General features: G+C 39.6%; 3 protein-coding genes across 7 annotated transcripts in view; 2 read left to right on the top strand and 1 right to left on the bottom strand.

The window, feature by feature from the left end:
• The first annotated feature begins 33 nt into the window (after window positions 1–33).
• On the top strand, window positions 34–4368 carry LOC111330801 (archaemetzincin-2). The gene is made up of 2 exons (XM_022935754.2): window positions 34–899; window positions 2477–4368. Exons 1-2 carry the CDS (start codon window positions 216–218, stop codon window positions 2741–2743), a joined length of 951 nt encoding a protein of 316 aa, XP_022791489.2. The 5' UTR covers window positions 34–215; the 3' UTR covers window positions 2744–4368.
• Window positions 4369–7653: 3285 nt separating this feature from the next.
• Window positions 7654–14956, top strand: LOC111330796 (monoglyceride lipase). 4 transcript variants are annotated; one of them, XM_088762202.1, is made up of 7 exons: window positions 7655–7838; window positions 8644–8750; window positions 9938–10078; window positions 11869–11975; window positions 13027–13119; window positions 13515–13730; window positions 14077–14956. In XM_088762202.1, the coding sequence occupies exons 1-7, from the start codon at window positions 7741–7743 to the stop codon at window positions 14179–14181; spliced, it is 867 nt and encodes a 288-aa protein (XP_088618328.1). In that variant the 5' UTR covers window positions 7655–7740; the 3' UTR covers window positions 14182–14956. The 4 variants fall into 4 exon arrangements, with proteins under 4 accessions (XP_088618329.1, XP_088618330.1, XP_088618328.1 ...); XM_088762201.1 differs by having other exon boundaries at window positions 7656–7838; window positions 9938–10074; window positions 11865–11975; XM_088762203.1 differs by lacking the exon at window positions 13027–13119 and having other exon boundaries at window positions 7654–7838; window positions 9938–10074; window positions 11865–11975.
• Window positions 14957–15187: 231 nt separating this feature from the next.
• The window catches only part of LOC111330795 (uncharacterized), a 17321-nt gene continuing 12214 nt past the window's right edge, over window positions 15188–20294 (bottom strand). Inside the window, exons 3-6 of one of the 2 annotated variants that reach the window (XM_022935745.2) lie at window positions 19725–20110; window positions 18603–18836; window positions 17085–17871; window positions 15188–16143 (exon numbers count right to left, since the gene is read on the bottom strand). In XM_022935745.2, coding sequence (XP_022791480.2) covers window positions 15745–16143; window positions 17085–17871; window positions 18603–18836; window positions 19725–20110 — 1806 coding nt within the window. In that variant the 3' untranslated portion in view covers window positions 15188–15744. The remainder of the gene's footprint in view (window positions 16144–17084; window positions 17872–18602; window positions 18837–19724; window positions 20111–20294) is intronic. The other variant, XM_022935746.2, reaches the window with a different exon arrangement.

Raw genomic sequence — 20294 nt, 5'->3', positions numbered from 1 at the left:
TCTAAGGGTTTTTTTTTTTTACGTAATCGTGATTATTGGAGGACCACGTTCCTGCAGTGTAGTTGTCATTCTGGGGATTATCTGGATCTGCATATGCTATTGGAATCGGAAGTGAATTTTTGTATTGCTTAGTTTCAAACGCTTAATTTGAACTCATTTTCGAGGAGAGTTTCCAAAATCCGAGAAGACTTCCTTTCCCTTGGATCAATCCAAACATGGCGACTGCGTTAACAATTACAACGATTCGTGATCTTGGTAACTTCGAGAAGCTACCAAAGGAAGAAAAAACCTTTTTGACAAAAGGCCTGAAAAACAGGAGTTTGTTTCCAGCTCTGCCAGAGCCAGATGAAGATGACTGGTTGTCGTCGCATTCTGAAATGAAACAGTCGCATGATTCTTGGTGGCAGAGATTTCAAACCATCATTTCGCCCGTTAGAGAGAAGAAGAAAAATATATATCTTGTACCTCTGGGCGAAAAATGGACAACCTCTGAAGTGGAACTGGATAAAACTGGCACAAAAGAAAGCTTTTTATCGCTTCTTCAACGATTTGCAAGTGTATTTTTCACTGGTTTTCAAGTTGTTGTCCTTCCGTCTGTTTCTATAGCAAAACTGAAATGTAAAACACGAAGGCATCACGGACATAAGCAGTTATTGATTCCAGATATCTACAAATACCTCCAAAGTAAATGGCCGTCTGATGCTTTCTGCGTTGTGGGAATCACGATGATGGATTTGTACCCGAGGGAAAGCTGGAATTATGTGTTCGGACAGGCCTTACCTTCAGCAGGTGTTGGAGTGTTCAGTTTTGCAAGATATGATCCCCTCTTCCACGAAGAAGATCGCGCGAAAGTTGTATCATCCAACACGAGTACCCTTGTGCTTTGGAGGAGTTGTAAGGTACATTGACTCTTTAGCTCCTACATGTAAAATTGAGAAGCATTTGACTTCTCCTTTCAAAATCACCCCCTAAATCAAACATGAAGGTCACGAGAGTAAAGGAAACGATCACCAACTGGAGAAGTCTTTGATTGTTAAACAAATTCTCCAGGTCAGTTCCTTAGGAAATGTGTAGAGAACAGTATGGAGAATATGCATATTGATGTTAAGGTGTAAATCGATGAGAGATGATATCCTCCTTTTATCCTCCTGATATCCTGCCTGTTTTTATTTATCTCAGAAATTGGAGAAAGACATCTAGTGAAGTGATGATGGGGGAGAGTGGGGGATGAGAACCAGAAGGGTGGGGAGAGTGGGGGATGAGAACCAGAAGGGTGGGGAGAGTGGGGATGTGAACCAGAAGGGTGCATAGTGGGTGGTTGGCAAAGAGAGATATAGGAAGGGTTTTGATGATACTGGGTCTTCAACCAATACATTTCACCGTGATAGTTCTTAATTTACATGAACACCTCAGAGTTCCCATTAGTTTTGATAGTTAAGGGTCCTTGGGACCCCCAGTTCCAAAAAGTTGGGGATCCTTTTAGCTTTTTAGGGGTTCCCTGCTTTTTACTGAAATTGATTTTATAGTTTCCAACAGAGAGGCAAAAGCCAAGACCAGGTGTTAACGCTATTAATAGAGCTTTACTTTTGGAATAAAGTGTGCTCGTGTTTCTTAACAACAATTTGTTTTTCGGTCGAACTATATTTTAGCCATTGAAACTCCTCCAACCATTTAGGACAAAATTTGTGTTTCTTCACTTGGGTATCATCCCCCAGATCTGTATCACTTCCAGGTTTCCCCTTTCGAATATCAAATATATTGAATAAGCCCTTCTGAGTAGACATGCTCTTGACAATGACAAAATGGCAGGTCAAAGGACATGCCATGATGATCGCAGTAATTCTTGGGTAGGGCCCACCAGACCTAGTCTCCTAACTAGTCCGAACCTTTTCCCTGCATCCCAAGAACGCACATTGACAAAAACTGTGCGTCCTTTTCATTTTTTGTGCATATAAGATGCACACCTTTGCATTAACAGGAACTCTGCACATGCAGCTGTGAGTAGGTACTGTCGGCCGTAGGTAGTTGCCTTGGGAGATGGGTAATGTAAAGTCTAACTTCACTCGCTTAGCATTTTATTTCTTATTTAACTACAAGACAGAAGTCAAATTTAATTCCAGTTGGTAAATTAAATAACTAAACATTTGATGGGAGCGGCTGTCAAATTGAACAAAACTTATTCTTTCACTCCCAAGATCTTGTTGGTAATTCTCCTTACTGTCTTGCATACAACTGGTATGATGTTAGTTCAGAGGATTTGGATTTGGATCAACTAATAATCCCCTAATGATATTTTTCTTTATTCTCATCACTTGTCTGCTTGATATTGTATTGATATTGTAAGGAGAAATTCTGTCTTGGTCACTTCTGGGAGTATAATGGTATTAAAGGTAGAATAGAGAAAATATTTTTATGCGGCTGGAGTATCTGACTGGGCTTAGAGTTGTTGATGTTCTTTTTTTTTATGTTTTTGCAGGTTATGGCTCATGAGATATGCCATTTGTTTGCCCTTCAACACTGTGTGTTCTTTTCATGTGCTATGAATGGAAGCAACCATCTTGAGGAGTCCAACAATCGTCCAATGTTTACATGTCCAATCTGTCTTCACAAGTTGAAATCCCGGTTTGCGTTCAATATGAAAGAGAGGTATCAAGCAATGCTGGAGTTTTGTAGCTCTGTTGAAGATGAAAACTTTCAAGGAGCAACCATTTGGTTACAAAAAGCCATTGAAAAACTTTCATGAAGTTTTAATGTGTATAAGCAAGATAAAACATATAGTTATATAAGCAAACTTGCCTACAAGTTACCAGATTGAAAAACCTGAAAAACCAAAATTGGAACCTCATGCCATAATTAGTCAGACCTGGGGGATGGGGGGGGGGGAATTCTTGGAAATTAATTAGCATATTTTTAGGATTTAGGGGGAAAGAGAATTCTAATAGGCAGGTACTTAAAAATTGGAAGATTCATGGTTGAAAAATTGACTTTAAAAATGGGATCTAAAGGGATTGGTAAAGGTTATAACATGATTTCAAGTGCAATTAGGTGTAAATAAGAAAGAGTAAAGTTTTCAAAGACAACAAATTTTATGGGTGCAATTTGTAGTTTTGAAAGATTTATAGGTACTTATGGGAGTGTATTATAGCAGTTCTACATCTTTTTAATCAGAATTCTTGACTGTCACATGTTTTTGTCAGTTAAAAGGCTTGGTGGTATTTTCTGGTAGTATCTGGATTGGAAATCATGTAAAATAGATAATAATCATTATTGTTATTATAATTGTAAGAAATAGACAACTTTTTTATCATACTTGCTACTACTACAACATTATTATTATTATTATTATTATTATTATTATCATTATTGCAATTACAATAAATATAATTGTATTCATGACAAATATTTTTTTATCAGCATAGTCTGATATTTTATTTATTTACAACATTGACACCAACAGCTCATATCAGTTATTTCAGCTTTGTCCCTTTCATAACCAAGATCTCATTAGCAATTCTTCACACTGTCTACCATTCAATTCTTTTGATGTTGGTTCAGAGAATTTGATATTGAATTTACTAATAATCTAATGATTGATGTTTTTTCATTATTCTTATCGCTTATCAGCTTGATGTTGCAATGATATTGCAAAAGGAGAAATTCTGTCTTGGTCACTCCTGGGCGAAAAAGGGTTAATGAATAAAAGTATGAGCAAAAGTGCAACTGATATGCAACGTATGGTATGCAACATATGCACAACGTACTGTATGCAACGTATTAACAAAGGTGAAACATCTCTGCACTGGATAGTGTTGATTAATATAATTAATTCATTGAATAAAGGCTGAAAGTTTCTAAAGAAACTCGGTGGTGCTGCGTCGGTGAGGGTAACAAGGTAATTGGTTATATCAACTAAGCTGAAATTGTAAATTGGCCACCGTAACGAATAAAAAAGCTGACGTTTCGAGCGTTAGCCCTTTGTCAGCTTTTTTATTTGTTACGGTGGCCAATTTACAATTTCAACTTAGTTGATATAACTAATTAATTCATTACTGATCAAAACTTATCAAAAATGCAATTATTTTTTCTGAAGGTGATCCAATTGCTATGGACATTTGATGGTTTGTTCTACTACATCTTTAGTAGAGCCACAACCTTGTGGCTACCAAAACTATGTAAACTGCCCACTTAAAAAGCTTTTTTGTTGTTTCACAGCTTTCTTTACAACTATCATCTTATAAATAACTGAGGTAACACAAACATCTTTATTGGTCGAAGAGTTATCATTTATTTCACCAGGAAACTCACAGAAAATGGAAACATTCGCTGTTTTTTTATTTCATTAAAGTAAAAGAATGCACTTTCTATCAGTTTGCGAGCATGATGAATGTTTGGAGCATAGACCACTTTCATAAATGGCTGGCAGATTAATATTCTTTTGTTTAAAATTAAATTAGCCTTTCTGGCCTCGTTCTACAGTGCAAAATTTCAAAAGAATACATTATCTCAAGGGAGGTCAGAAGGCTAATTTAAATTTAAGCAAAAGAATACTAATCCAGCAGCCATTTATGAAAGTGGTCAATACTCAAAAAGTTTGTAAGTCACCACCCTCCAGCTATCAATTTACAAACTTTCCTCATTTTCTCCCATTATCCCCTCTGTAGGTTATCACCCCATTAGACCGATCTAAATTGCAGTCTATTGCTTAGATAACCTTGAGGCAACTCTACCTTCTAGAGTTATTTCTATAATCAAAGATTTATACCATTAAAAGGAGGGTACAGATATATTTGTGAGTCAACAACCTCCAGCTAGCAATTTACAAACTTTCCTCATTTTCTCCTATCATCCCTTGTGTAGGTTATCACCCCATCAGACTAATATAAATTGCAGTCTAATAATTTGCATATATCAACAAAGTTGAAATAGTAAATTGGACATCGTAACGATAACAAAAGCTGACGTTTCGAGCCTTCGTCTTTCGCTCCGACGAAAAGCCTTTATAAATTGCCTTTATAAAGCCTTTATAAATTGCAGTCTATTGCTCTAATAACCTAGAGGCTCATTAACCGCCTCCCGGTTAGCTCAATGGATAGAGCGCTGGACTGTTGTGCGGGAGGTCGAGGGTTCGAGCCCCGGCCGGACCAACAATCAGGGTCTTAAAATAATTGAGAAGAATTTGCTGCCTTTCTATAACCTCAAGAAATGGTTAGATATTCTAGTCTTCTCGGATAGGGACGAATAAATGGAGGTCCCGTCTCCTGCAGGGTTGGGGTAGGAGACGTTAATTTCCCACACACGAGATTACCGTGTGATGGAGGTCCTCCCCTGGGGTGGGATGGGTGGGATATACAGGGCCGTTCTGAAAACCACTTCTGTGAGAACGCACCCTGTCTAAAGATTATTATCTATCTATCTATCTAACTTGAGAAAATCTCCTTCCATTCTTTTAGAGTTATTTCAGTCTATAATCAAATATTGTATCACTAAAAGGAGGGTGCGGATGTATATAAATATAGGTAGTCTGAGACTGCTTGTGGCTGAATTTTCTTAAGAATTCTTAACATAATAACATGATAACATAATGACGCACTACCCACAAATAGCAGAGCTAGTCTCGGCGGGCAGTGTGTGGACGCTAAAACATCTTAAAAAAATTTCGGCTCAACAAAAGATTCAATAAATATACAAGAGACAGAAATTAAATATTAAATCAGTAAAGCAGAAATGACAGTATGAGATAAAAATACAGAAAAAGAAACACATGACAATAAATAGAAGAATACATAAGTTAAACACTATTAACTGGATTTAACTATCGACACATCATCGATTATTCGTTCTACATCAACATTACTATCCTGAATATCGCTAAAGCACAATTTTTGTAAAGACAGTAGTGGGATAAAAAAACGGCCACTAGTGGAATAAATGGCAAAACAGCCACAAGTCACCAAAATTGCAAAATGGCCACTAGTGGACAAAATGGCAAAACGGCCACTAGTGCAAAAAATGGCAAAACGGCCACTAGTGGCCAAAATTGCAAAACAGCCATTAGTGGACAAAATGGCAAAACGGCCACTAGAGGCCAAAATTGCAAAATGGCCGCAGACAAAATGGCAAAACGGCCACTAGTAGACAAAATGGAAAAACGGCCACAAGTTGCCAAAATGGCAAAACGGCCACTACTGGACAAAATTGCAAAAGGTCCACTAGTGGACTAAATGGAAAAACGGCCACTAGTGGACAAAATGGCAAAACGGCCACTGGTGGACAAAATGGCAAAACAGCCACTAGTGGCCAAAATGACAAAATGGCCACTAATGACCAAAATTGCAAAATGGCCACCGCTGGCCAAAATGGCAAAACAGCCATTAGTAGCCAAAATGGCAAAATCGCCACTAGTGGCCAAAATGGTAAATGGGCCACTGACTAGTGGCCAAAATTGCTAAACGCCAACTAGGGGTTAAAATCACAAAACGGCCACTACTGTCCAAAACGGCAAAACGGCCACTAGTGGCTAAAATGGTAAATGGGCCACTGACTAGTGGCCAAAATTGCTAAACGCCAACTAGGGGTTAAAATCGCAAAACGGCCACTACTGTCCAAAACGGCAAAACGGCCACTAGTGGCTAAAATGGCCAATGGGCCACTAGTGGCCAAAATCGTAAAACGACCACTAGTGGCCAAAATGGGAAAACCGCCACTTGCGGTCAAAATGGCAAAACGGCCTCTAGTGGCCAAAATTGCCAAACGGCCACTAGTGGTTAAAATCGCAAAACGGCCACTGCTGGCCGAAATGACAAAACGGCCACTAGTGGCCAAAATGGCAAAACAGCCACTAGTGGCCAGAATGGCAAAATGGCCACTACTGGCCAAAATGGCAACACGCCCACTAGTGCCTAAAAGTGCAAAACCACCACTAGTGGCCAAAATGGCAAAAGGGCCACTAGTGGCCAAAATTACGAATCGGCCACCAGTGGTTAAAATCGCAAAACGGCCACAGCTGGCCAAAATGGAAAAATGGCCACTAGAGGCCAAAATGGCAAAACAGCCACTAGTGGCCAAAATGGCAAAACTTTGGCCAAAATATTGTTACATTCACTCAACAGCACAACATTATGGGGTTCGCCTCCCGAGGAGGCTGTAACCATAATATAAAAATCGGCCAACTGCCTCTAAAATAAAAAATTGGCAATTGGTGTTTAATACCAACATGCACCAATAAGACACTCATGTCCAAAATAAAAAAGGATCAGACGTTTGTGTCGAAAATCAAAAATTGAACGCCAGATTCTGGATTTAAATAAAAATGAACGCCAGTGTCCACAATCAAAGATCAGACACTAGGGCCCAGTTGTTCAAAGGCTGATTAGCTCTAACCCAGGGTTAAATTATTTTAATCCAGGTTTCTAAATTTCTCTGATCAAAAGCCATTTTGGGATTATTTTCCTAGTTCTTTTTAGGACATTCAATCATCAAATTGTAGTCAAAATGGAATTAAGCAGTATTTTTTTTCAGAGCTTTCAGATCAGAAATCAAATTTCACACTAACCCTGGGTTATCTTAACACAGCTTTGCACAACCCGGCCCAGTAGCCGTAACTTTGGAAAGTCAGCGTTGAACCTGGGAACTATTATCAGTTTTTCTTACTTGATCTCAGTCCTCTCTCATATCACATGCTGAACGCAAATCCAATATGGCTGCTGTTTATCATCAAAAAGTCGTCTTTCCTGCCTAGAAATGGAAAATGAAGTCATCTCCGAGGAAGGTTCAGTTCAAAGTTCAAAGGGTTTAAAATTGTTTACCAAATCTTGGAAACTGAAAGACTCAAATCCACGGTTAGTTTTCACAAAGAACGTATTTCTTTTCGATTTCATGGCCCTCAAAAGCAACAGAGCATTCGCTACTTTTATCTATTGTTTTTTTTGTGTGGTTACGGATTTATGGCCGCTAGGATCGGCCTTAAGACGAGTCCAATAGTATTCTCCTCCTGAGGCGTTTATGTCAGGGTGCCATGAATGATAACTAAGCGATTTTTCTTTTTTGACTGAACTTACTGTAATTAGACAAGAGGAACGGGCGTGTCTTCAGGAGCAGGTTGAAGGTACACCCATTGTAAAAGGATCGGATAATTAACAATTATTCCACGAGCGCGCGTTGGATATGAGATGATAGATAGCCAACGAGGTGCGTAGCGCCGAGTTGGCTATAATCATCTCATATCTAACAAGCACGAGTGGAATAATTGTTTTATTAAAAACATTGAATTCAATATTAAATTTTACTAAATTTTTTTAGCTCCCTTTTTAATTTTAAGCTGACGTGTATGCTTACCATATTTGTAGATTATGGTATATTGGCTCATGTGCCATAATGGCTAAGCCAATAAAAAGTCTTGAATTGCATTATCCAATGATCCAGTTTTTAATAATGTAAGCTATCTATGTCCATGAGCAAGGCCTACCATTGCAATTTTTTGTTGTATCAGGGCACCTTTGGTGAGTGAATTGCTGGAAATTTTGTGTAAGTTTTCGAGTCAGACGATAATGCATAATTCAGTTTTTCATCATCATAGATCCAGAAAATATTTAATTAAACTCGGCGCAAGATTGATTTAAGCAATGAATTTTTTTCATTTGGTAGTGCGTTGATATTTCTGAGCCACGGAGTTGGGGAGCATTGTTCCAGATATGAAGAATTTGGAAACGTTTTAGCCAGACAAAGCTTCCTTGTGGTTTCCCATGATCACGGTAAACTTTTCAAATATTTACGGAGAATAATTGTCCCGCTTGTTTATATGTACCTGGAGGGGGCGGGGGGGGGGGGGGGGGGTAGGTTCACTTCAGTCAATTATTGTAGTGTATGTGTTGCTGGCCTCTCAGAATTCCTAACACAATAAAGTCTATTCTTTGGCCAATTATGGACCCCTTCTTAATCACTTTTAGTAATACAGTAACTACTTTTTAACTGGGAATCTTCCCCTTTTTAAATCCCTTCTTACCAAATGTTTCCTATCCCATGCAGCAACACAAACCCATCATCTTATTTCTGAGAAGTATTCCCTTTCCCCAGGGTCAGTCAGAAGAAATTCAACTGTTACTCAATTGTCAGTATGAGGTGTAAAAAATTAGATTTAATTAATTTTAATTATGGTTGAGAATTAACATAAAATTAAGATTCTTTTGTGTGCTCATCAATTTCCTTCATTCCTGTGACCAGTGAAGAGAGTTACATGACTAATTCCAACCATTTAGACCATTACAGGGTAAATGCAGAGGTTTTTAATAAATTTTGAAGCGAATTGACTCTTAAACTACAAAATAGGCAGCCAATGGAAGGTTGATCTAACTGCCTCCTGGTTAGCTAAATGGATAGAGCGCTGGACTGTTGTGTGGGAGGTCGAGGGTTCAAGCCCCAGCTGGACCAACACTCAAGGTCTTAAAATAATTGAGAAGAATATGCTACCTTTCTATATTCTAGTCTTCTCAGATAGGAACAAATAAATGGAGGTCCCGTCTCCTACAGGGTTAGGGGTAGGAGACGTTAATTTCCCACGCATGAGATTACTGTGTGATGAATGTCCTCCCCTTGGTGGGATGGGTCAGATTTATTGGGTGGACTACTCACATGGTTCGCATATGTTCCGTTCTAGTCCTACCCTACTGCGGTAATGCAGTGAAAATGGTTAGAAAACTAATGTTGTTAGTTTCACTCCCAATATCTCGTTCATAGTTCTCCTTACTATCTGCTATACAATTCTTTTGATGTTGGTTTGGAGAATTTGGTATTGGATCAACCAATAATCCCCTCATTTTTATTTTTCTTTATTCTCATCACTTGTCTGCTTGATATTGTAATGATATGGTGAGAAGAAATTCTGTCTTGATCACTCATTAGCTCTTATCACAACACCAAGAACATTTTATTTCCTTTGTAGTGGGTCATGGAAGAAGTGAAGGAGAACCAGTACAGATCTCGTCCTTTGATATTTATGCCGCTGATGTGTTGAAGCACATTGATGAGAAGCTTACTGACCTTGGTGGTCTGCCAATATTTCTGTTTGGTCATTCAATGGCAAGTTTTCATATACCTTTTATTTTTATTTATTTTATTTACAAGATCTGCCGTCAGGCAGGGACACCACAACAGCTTGCGCCAATCACTGTGGGCCCAGTAACCACCCATCTCACCCCAGGGGAGGACATCCATCACACAGTATACTCGTGCGTGGGAAATTAACGTCTCCTACCCTCAACCCTGCAGGAGACGGGACCTCCATTTATTCGTCCCTATCCGAGTAGACTAGAATATCTAACCATTTCTTGATATTATAGAAAGGCAGCATATTCTTCTTCTCAATTATTTTAAGACCTTGAGTGTTGGTCTGGCCGGGGCTCAAACCCTCGACCTCCCGCACAACATTCCAGTGCTCTATCCATTGAGCTAACTGGGCGGCGGTCCGTTGAGCTAACCAGGAGGTGGTTAGCTCTCAATGCTAACTGATGGTCTGATATAGAGGTGAGGTGCAAGGAGAAGATGAGATGGGTGATTTTAAAATTAAAGGAGAAGTCTTCTCCAGAAACATCTTATTCCTTTTTTAATTTGAATATCATCAACAAGGTTGAAATGGTAAATTGGCCACCATTACAGTTATAAAAGCTGACGTTTTGAGTGTTAGCCCTTCGTTAGCTCCAACAAAGGGCTAACGCTCAAAACGTCAGCTTTTATAACCGTAACGGTGGCCAATTTACCATTTCAACTTTGTTGATATCTTCAAAATATTTAGTTACCCCCACCGACGCAGCACCAAACAGTTTCTTTAGAAACTATCAGCCTTTATTCCTTTTTTAACCATGAAACAAAAATGATACTAGACTATTAGTGTGTACTACACAAGTGAATAGTGCTTTCATGCGGGCTGATTGGCAGGTTTGGATGTGAATAGCAAGTATTAGTATATACTAAAACAATGGATAGCGTTGAAGGCATGCTCTGATTAGCTAGTCAAACTCCGAATATCCTTTGCTATTCACCTCCGAGCAACTCGGGAGAAAATGGCATCCCGGTTTGCATCTATGACAAGCGAAGAAATCACTCAAATTAACGACAAAGCAGTCCCTGGAAACACAAAGAAAGCAACTAAATTTGGTTTGGCCGTATTTAAAGGTAATGGTTTAAGTTTTTAACCCAGAGTTTATCAATAAAAACCAACGAGAAAGGTTTTGTTTACAAATGCAAATTAATCTTGCATAACCTCGTGTGTGAAAATGTTGGAATCATTGCTGTAATGTATGAATTAAAGTCAATTTTTGGTGGTATATTATCTCACTGTTTTAGTATACACTAAAACAACTATTCACCTCAGTGTCGGTGTTTAGCGGTGGATATTTACCTCCATCGCCGCTTTGTGGCTCAGTGAATATCCACCACTAACCACCTCCACTTCTGTGAATAGTTGTTAACTATTTACCTCCGAGCAAGAGTTTCATTTCAGAACATTTTTCGGTATATTATTGAAAGAAATATAGTTACTAAATTTTCTGGTATCTGTGTGGTATAAACTAAAACAACTTGACTTTAGTCAATAATTGTTAATTATGAAATTGTGAGACTGACTGGGTTTTGAGACTCCCAATATTTTAATAGTTGTCTTCAAGTATCAAGTTTATTTTGCAAAGTGAGACTATTTATTGTTATAATATCCTGTGCAGTATATCTACAGGTTCTTCACAGAGTCATGACTTAGATTCTTTTAAGAATTAAAATTTGATTCTGTCCTAAGTAGAGATTTCCCTTAATATTGATTTTGGTGGGAATTATTACTTAACAAATTCAGATTAACTTTTTTTAACCACTTTATGCAGGGAGGAACAGTCGCAATCCTGTGTGCCATGGAAAGACCACACTTCTTCACTGGAGTGGTACTCAGTGCTCCAGCCATTATGGCAAATCCTAAAACTGCTTCACGCGGCATGGTAAATGCTACAAGATCTTAAAGATATTTATTTTGATTCCAATTCCAGGCAGCCACTTACCCAGCCCAAGTCCACACTTAACCCTTTATAACTCCCAAGATCTGATTGTTAATTCTCCCTTCTAGCTGCTACATGTTTCCTTGCAAATTTGTTACGAGAATTTGGTGTTAGATCAGGATAACTTCTACCTCATAAGTTTGAGTATTCTCATTGCCTGTTTGCTACAAAATGTATGGATATCGTAGGGAGAAATTGCATGTTCATCACTTCTGGGAGTTGAAGGGTTTAGCTGAGTAGTCTTTTTAAGGACCATGAATGGGGCAGGGGGGGGGAAGAAATTTGAAGGGTGAGGGAAGAGGAAAAGGGGCTCTCTGGCAGGCATGTAGTGAGGGAAAGTGTGTTCTATTTTCCTATCTCTGGCTTCCCCTCCTTTAAATTTTCTTGATCACCTTATCCCTGTGGGTGTGTATCTCTTGTGCAGGGTGCAGTTTCTAAGACATGAAGCATAATAGGTGGCAAGTGCTAGCACGCTGCTAGGGGAGGAGGCAGAGCAACAATTTACCTGATTTGAAATGAGGGATTATTTTGAAAAAGTTTGTCTATGCAGCAGAATTTTGTTGTTGGATCATTCCCCTTAGTTGAAGTAATTTGAATTTGTGTCACTGCAAAGAATAACAAGCTTTCCCCCAGCTATTAGTGCACTGTACCTCACCCCTGAGGGTTTTGTGTGTGAGACCTGGGGGAGGGGCTCATGTCTTTTCCTTTCTCCACCCAGGAATTTTAAGAAATATTTCCAAACTATGAGGTAAGCATGACAAAATTTTTTTTGGGGGGGGGGGTAACCAGCATTAGACCAGCTCCCTGCCTGGGGGGAAATGAAATACTCCTAATTGCCTCATGCTGCAGAAATGGGGATAAGTTTAAGCTGGAAGTACCACTGGATTGGCTTGCATACAGACTGTTTATTTAAAGTAACATTCTGCTGCATTCCCTTTTAGTGAACTCCACAGGGTAAAATTTACTTCTTACAACATGATGTCTTGATTTTCAGATATTTTTAGGTAGAATAGTGTCACGCATTGTACCTTCGTTTCAAGTGGTAGGATCTGAAAATTCCTCCCTCCTAAGTCGAGATCCTGAACAGGTATTAATCTTGTAAACTACTTTGAAAAGTACCTTTAGCCCCCTTCCCCCACCTCCACCTCCACCTCCACCCTCCACCCCCCCCCCCAAAAAAAAGAAAACCGCCATGAGTAATCCTAAAACATGATGTTTTGGCAACAATATGATGTTTTTTGTTCTTGAACAGAGAATCGTAAAAACTTGACTCAAGCAAACATTTTAGTTGTCTCGAACCACAGAAAGTTGTTGAATAGAACGTTCTCAAAAATATCATGCAACACAACGAGAGCTTAATATTGCTATATGCTTTGAAAAAATCAATTTTGTATTTAGGACTACTCCAACCTGAATTTCTGCTTAGTTTTGGACCCAACATTGTTTGTTTGTTTTTACAATTTTTGTCTACGATTTTGTAAGGTCTCCATCTTGACTAATGATCCTCTAGCATGGAAGGGAGGTTTGAAGGCCAAATGGGCAATGGCCATACATGATGCCATGGAACTCATCAAAGCAAATCTGACCAAGATTGAGTGGCCATTTTTAGTGCTTCATGGAGATGCTGACCAGCTCACAATGGTCGAAGGTTCCGTGATGTTGGAAGAGAAGGCAGCAAGCAAAGATAAAACTATCAAGGTGAATCCAGGAGTGACTAGCTTCGAATTTCTCCTTACACTGTCCCCCCTGAATCACACATTAAGGTCAGGAGAATAAAGATAAGGATAACCAACTAAAGAAGCTCCTGATCATTAAACAAATTCTCTTTATCTGCACCTTCATAAATGTACCGAGAACAGTATTGAGAATATGTAAAGGGTTAAAGAGACAGTTTCTTTTGTTGTAAGCAAAATTAACTCTAGGACGGAGACATTTTCCTCTGCTTTTCTCTCTCTCTCCGTCTCTCTTTGCGTTCAGGTACCAGTTATTGGTCAGTTCTATTACAAGGTTTTTATCTGTATTTGTTCTATTTTTCTTCCAACAGATTTATCCGGGCTTTTACCACAAACTCCTAAACGAGCCCAAAGATGATGCAGCTTTGGTGATGAATGACATCATTTCGTGGATTAACCAGAGACTGCCATCTTGAAACTGACCAAATTATTTCACTCGTCTTGGATATCGTTGGAAAAGATTATATAAAGGGACGTTTTAAAAATAACCTGAATTTACTTCAATAGCGCTCTCTTTCCAAAGATACGCATTTACTTTAGTATCTTGCGTTTTGTCTTTGCCTGTTATGTCGCGTGGGTATCCCTTTAATATCAATGTATTATTCAAAAATCAGGTAATGAGAATACTCAACTTATCAGGTTGAAGTTGTTATCGTGATCTAACACCAAACTCTCGTATCCAATTTTTAAGGAAATGTGTAGCAGCCAGTGGGTAGAATTGGTAATGAGATCTTTCAAGTAAATAGGTTTTATTCAACAATTATCGCACATACCACCCTTCCTGTGAAACGGGAGACAAAAACCATTTAGGAAGGAATTGAAGGGAATTTCCAGAGGACACATTCGCTTCAAAATATTTAAAAGTGTCCGTCGAGGAAGTTCCCATAGCAATGTTACCCTATCAACTTTCCTTCCCAACACGCTTATTGTGTGGACTACACTGACTGTTAAGAAGACGTTACCGAACTTATGCGCATGCACACAATGTACTAGTTTCAACTAAGTAGCAAATGGTCCCCTATCCTAGAAAGTAAAATACACTATAAAATAATTAAGATAAAAACTGCATGTGCAAACAGTACATGAGATAAATGAAAAGAAGAATTATAGACGGCTCAAGGGGTCTTGAACGTTACACGTATCAAAAACTAAATGAACAGAGCCTACTTTTCTGTTATGGATGACTTGCCATTTTTGAGTTGATTTGGTTGCGAATTTCAACCGAAAGCCTACAAGCCTGCAAAAATTCTACCTCCTTCAGTTTCATGAAGGAGAGTTACGCAATTAAAACAAGATTAACGTGCATTTACAATTCCTAACGATATCTAGTCCTGGGAGGGATTTAAAGGAGTAAGAATCACATTTTGTCCCATCATCCCGCTGCTGACGCCCTTAAGTTGTAAACACTGTAAGGGACCATAATAATTTTAATAATTTTATTTTATTATTTCTACAGCGCAAAATTCGTGAGATATATGATCTGATGCGCTTGACCATGTTGTTCACTACAGCTCAAAAAACACTCTTGGGAAACCTGTCATTATTTTTGTCACGGGGGGGGGGAGGGGAGGGGGATTCAAGGACTTTTGGGGATCAGATGGTTTTCAGGGGGAACAGAGGGAGGACCAGTCTCCCCCATGGTATAAAAGGAGGGGGGATGTAGTCGGCCAATTAACTGCCAAATGACGGGGGATCATGGGAATATAGAAGCTTAGGGATTACTTACATGTAAATTTCATCGTAATAATCAAAATGCGCCTAAGAGATAAATAAAGACGGTCTCTAACCGTAATAACAATGTGCATAAATGTTATCGTTCCACGATCGACTGAGAAAGCAATGACTGCTAAACAAATTAGTTACAGAGGCGAATTTTTCAACAACAACTAATTATGCTTTAAAACAGGTTAAAACCGGTAGGTATCACGCATCGTTCTGGTTAACCGGTGGGTGTAACGTTGCACACCGTTCAACAGAAATTAGTTTGGAAAGATCGTTTCGAACAGGTTCTTCCTTCGTTCTGTCTCAAGGTCGAGACTCAGTTCAAATTCGGTGTCTTCCAATTTCTCATAACCAGAGCGCCTTGCAAATTCTTCGAATGGAACGCACGCGCAGTCAAAGTGCTGGCGAAAGAAGCCTACAGCTTTAAGAACAAACACCACAGATGTGTGAAACGCTAAGGAAGACACGAGCACTTCGCAAACGATCTCAGCTGTCCCACTTCCAACAAGTTTCTTGATAGGTAATGTGCACAAAACTGCGATGGTGCACAAGGCTAACAAATAGAATGATTCTGAGAAGTTAACGCGAGTGCGAAGATAAGGTTGACAATTGCTGTGAACAGCGAGAATAATGATACTCGCGAATATCATGAGAACCTGGAAAGAAGAGAACGAGAATAATTAAATACAAGACTACAAGCAGTCCCTCTTTTTTCGGCAAAGTCCGTTGCGCGAGTAAAAACAAAATCATAAATAAATAATTCATATTAGCGCGCCGCACGCAACACTGGGATTGAGGCGCACGAGTGGTACTTTTCGTGTGCAACACTCACAGAGTTCCCCCCCCCCCCCGGGGTTTAACATGATTTTTTTCCAATGACTTTTTTATACTTGCACGACGGACGTCATTAAAAAGTAGGGTCTGGCTGAAGTCCAGACCATTCTTTATTGTAAAGTTCCCTAAATACTGCTGCTAACAAGAAAAAGAATTTGCCCTAGTTCACCATGCAAATCGAATTATTCCCTCTTTTAATAATAATAATAATAATAATAATAATTTTATTTATATAGCGCTAAAATCCACTAATTGTCCAAAGCGCTTGAACTACCCACCCAACCCACCCCAGGGAGGACATCCATCACACAGTAATCTCGTGCGTGGGAAATTAACGTCTCCTACCCCAACCCTGCAGGAGTGGCTCTTTTGTGGCTTTGAAAAAGTTATTTTGTCGTTCAAAATTTAAGTCTTCCGGAAGATGCCCATTATTTTGATTTTGGCTCTAAGTACTTGTTTTAGACATTTTATATTAGGAAGTATGATCTAACTGAGCCCATGCATTCCAAAGAGTTTTCGTAGAGGGCGGTGATAAGCATTGTGAGCGTTACACAACCTATCACCAGTGCAGATCTCGAACCCAGACCTCCCGAACCGAAGTCCGCCGCGTCTCCAACTCTGTTGAATTGGTAAATGGTATTCAATGATAAGAAACGTAAAAATAAGAATGACAGAGATTGAATATCGAGGATTTTATATATACAATAAAAGGCCCCAAAAGTTGAATTTCACGTAATTTCCTTCGCCCACCATGATAGCTTACCTGTCTTAATTGCCAGTCTTGGACAAGAATGTAGATCAGGATCAGGAATGCTCTTCGAAGCAAATCCACTGACCACCACCAACGCCGCTGCGGGAGCAAGCCACTTGTCACAGTACTCGAATATTGAGGATCCGCTCTCCAGCAGCCTTTGGTTAGAAGAAACACTATGATTGGTGGAGGAAGTACAATAATCACAAGCGCGAGGATAGCGATTATGGCAAATGGTAAATGATGATGTTCGAAACACGTTATCGTGCCATCAAAGAAGAACAGGTATTTGCTGCTGCCAACCGGCTTTACGCAGTTAAGGATCTTGACCGACGTCTCGACGAGTTGACAATAAACAAATACGAGGAGAAACCAAAATGCCTTCAGCATGGAACGACCGCGAAATCTGAACTGAAGGCAATAATTGACGCTCAACAAATAAGCCAAAAGAAAGACGAAAACAGCGACTGATGGAAAAATGTAACCAAAGGCGGTTAAGTAAAGGTTATCTATCTCTGGAGCGATGCATGGATCCAGGAAATACACCAGCAGGGTGCCAAAGCTGAAGCTGAATAGCTGCATAAGTGGGATGATGACAATTTTAACAAAACCAGGATTCTCGCTTAGAGTAGGGTCGTAGACATAAGGAAGGATTTGAAAGAAAAACAAAGGTCCTCGTAGCTCGCTAGATATGCCGGGATTGAGCCAAATGACGAGACCGCACAGAAAAAGAGCAATGAAAATAAACATGGGAAGAATTTCCCAATTTGAACTGGAACATTCATGGCAGTCATACTCCCTAAAAACAAAATGTAGAAATGTAATAATTTTTGCAACAAGAATATGTTAACTGGTCAATAGAAACGCTCAGGTAACACTCACCACGATATTCAGTTGAGTGAGGTGGACGCGTACGTTTGGCTACCACATTTTGACGTTAAAATTGTGTTGTTGTCACGGGCAACTGGCTCCGTTTTCAGTGGAAACGTGTTCTTTACCCTCTTTTGGCGGGCTTTCATATTTGAGGGTTGGACGCACGGCTCTTCAGACTCGTTTACCGTTGGAAATGAGAAAGGTTTCCCATGACAACACCGTTATTTTACGATCAAAAACTCGGCCCCAGACTCTCTGCGCACCTCACTCAGCTGATAGTCAAGTACGGGTATTGCTGGAACAAATTAAATAGACGCAAAATTACCCAAAGACTTATAAGCTGAAATCTTTTGGCATACTACCCACCGTGAAACTGACTGAGAGTGACTAAGAGAAATCCCCTTAGTTAGGGATTTTGACGTTTACGCCTTACCTTAGGGTAGAAAGTTGATCTTGGAAGACTGAGAGAAACTGAAATTAGGAGTCATCCGCCATGTTGTAAGTTACCTGACAAAACTCGTTTGCTGAAATAAGCACACGACTCTCTGGACTCTCTGGTCCCCCTTCTCAAGGGGGAGGGGAGGGAAAGATTGTCAAATTTCACGGAGGTCCCCCCGTTCTGGGGCAGTCCTTTGATAGGTGCTTAAAGACTATTACCTGAATCCTACACTTGTATTTCCTGAGCACTTTCCACACAGCCAGCCCTCACGGTTCTTTGAGCACTGAGCATTATTGTTAAGTGGATCAAATAAACATCCAGCTTTACCATCCCCACCCTTCACACATTGACAATACCCGTATGGGCAGTAGTAAGTTATTAGGGTACCATCTTCTGTTACGTTGGCCCAGTAACCATCCTTTATGAAAACGCTGAGGCTGTTTCCGTCGCATCTGTTGATTGAAAAAGCAGAATTATTGGTTGTAGTCGTCACAGATATAATTATGTTAAGGAAAGAGGAACCGCGCGTTACCATTAACAAGCTCAACGGTTTTCAAATGAACTATTTCGCGGTCGACCGGAAATCAGTAACTTGTTACCGAAGATAAAACATCCATCGACAGGCGCACTGATGAAATATGCGTTGATGACATATGTGTGAGGTCAAAATGGCTGGATATTGACCGGGATTTTTTTGCGTTTTTGTGGACCATGACGAAGTTGAGGTCCGTATAAAAGACACCAAAATCGACTGAGTTGATAATGTGAATTGCCACTGTAAATAGCATCTAAAACTAACGTTTCGAGCATTAGCCCTCGCTCTGACGAAATTTTCTGTACATCTGTGATTCACAACATTTCTCTAATCCACGAATCCGCTCAAAACTTTTTGGCAAAAATCCGCAACCCGTAAGATTTTGTAATAATCGTGGCTATGTAGTAACGCCGTGCAGCGCAATATGCAATAAAAAACAACAATCGTGGCGTAGTGCACTCTGGTTAAATACAATGAATTCTGAGTAAATAAACATACGGACTGCACTCGCCCTATGGCCAAATTGCACTCGAAATCTTGTTGTTACCTGTAAAAAAATTCACTTATGCGAACAGATGGTTCCAAGAAGGTCAAGGTCTTTAATCTTGCCATTTACGGGGAAAAAATTAAATAATTGACGATGATTTGAATACAATTTTGGCCCGCGGAAGGGGGGGCCGAGAATTTGAACGAACTAAAATTTTAAAGTTCAAATGCCCGAGAAGGTTACTCAGGGCGGGATGGTAATGCTTCGAATTGATCGGCGCACAGTTTTCCCTTGTTTGTCTATAATTTTGCTCCTCACCTCTCAATACCAACAGCGTTCTCGGTGCATTTGCACTTCCTCGAAGTGCTGTCGTAATCAAATCCGGGGGGACACTTTTGCAGCTCAATTTCCAACACATATTTATTATTCAATGAAGAGGAGAGATCAACAAATTTGACTTTGCGTATTGGTTTGCTTCTGCTGTTTTGAATCTCTCTGTAAAGAGCCTCAGAAATTCCATACGAAAACGGCGTCGTACTTGAATTTCCAGGGCTAAGCAAGTATATTGGCGAATTCGGCCAGACTCTCAAAGCTGTATCTAGACCGAGCCCGTCAGTCTCTAGTGGGAAAACCCATGCTGGAACATTATTCCCAAGCTCATCATATCCTCGCAGCTTTAAATCATACAGCTGGCCTGGAGCAAGCTGGAACAAACGTAAAGAAAAAATTAAAGATTACTCTGTTGACCCGCCTTAACTCGTGACGAAGACAGAATTTCTTCTCAAAATATCGATACAATCTTACCCAAACATGTTATGGAATTAAAAAAATATATCAATTAGAGGATTATTAACTGATCATAAAACAAATTTTGTTTTTTTTCTTAAG

Source organism: Stylophora pistillata, chromosome 5 (assembly GCF_964205215.1).
Source record: "Stylophora pistillata chromosome 5, jaStyPist1.2, whole genome shotgun sequence".
NCBI classification, from domain to species: domain Eukaryota; kingdom Metazoa; phylum Cnidaria; class Anthozoa; order Scleractinia; family Pocilloporidae; genus Stylophora; species Stylophora pistillata.
The sequence above is the reverse complement of the archived record's forward strand: the minus strand, read 5'-3'. Positions and strand labels throughout refer to the sequence as shown.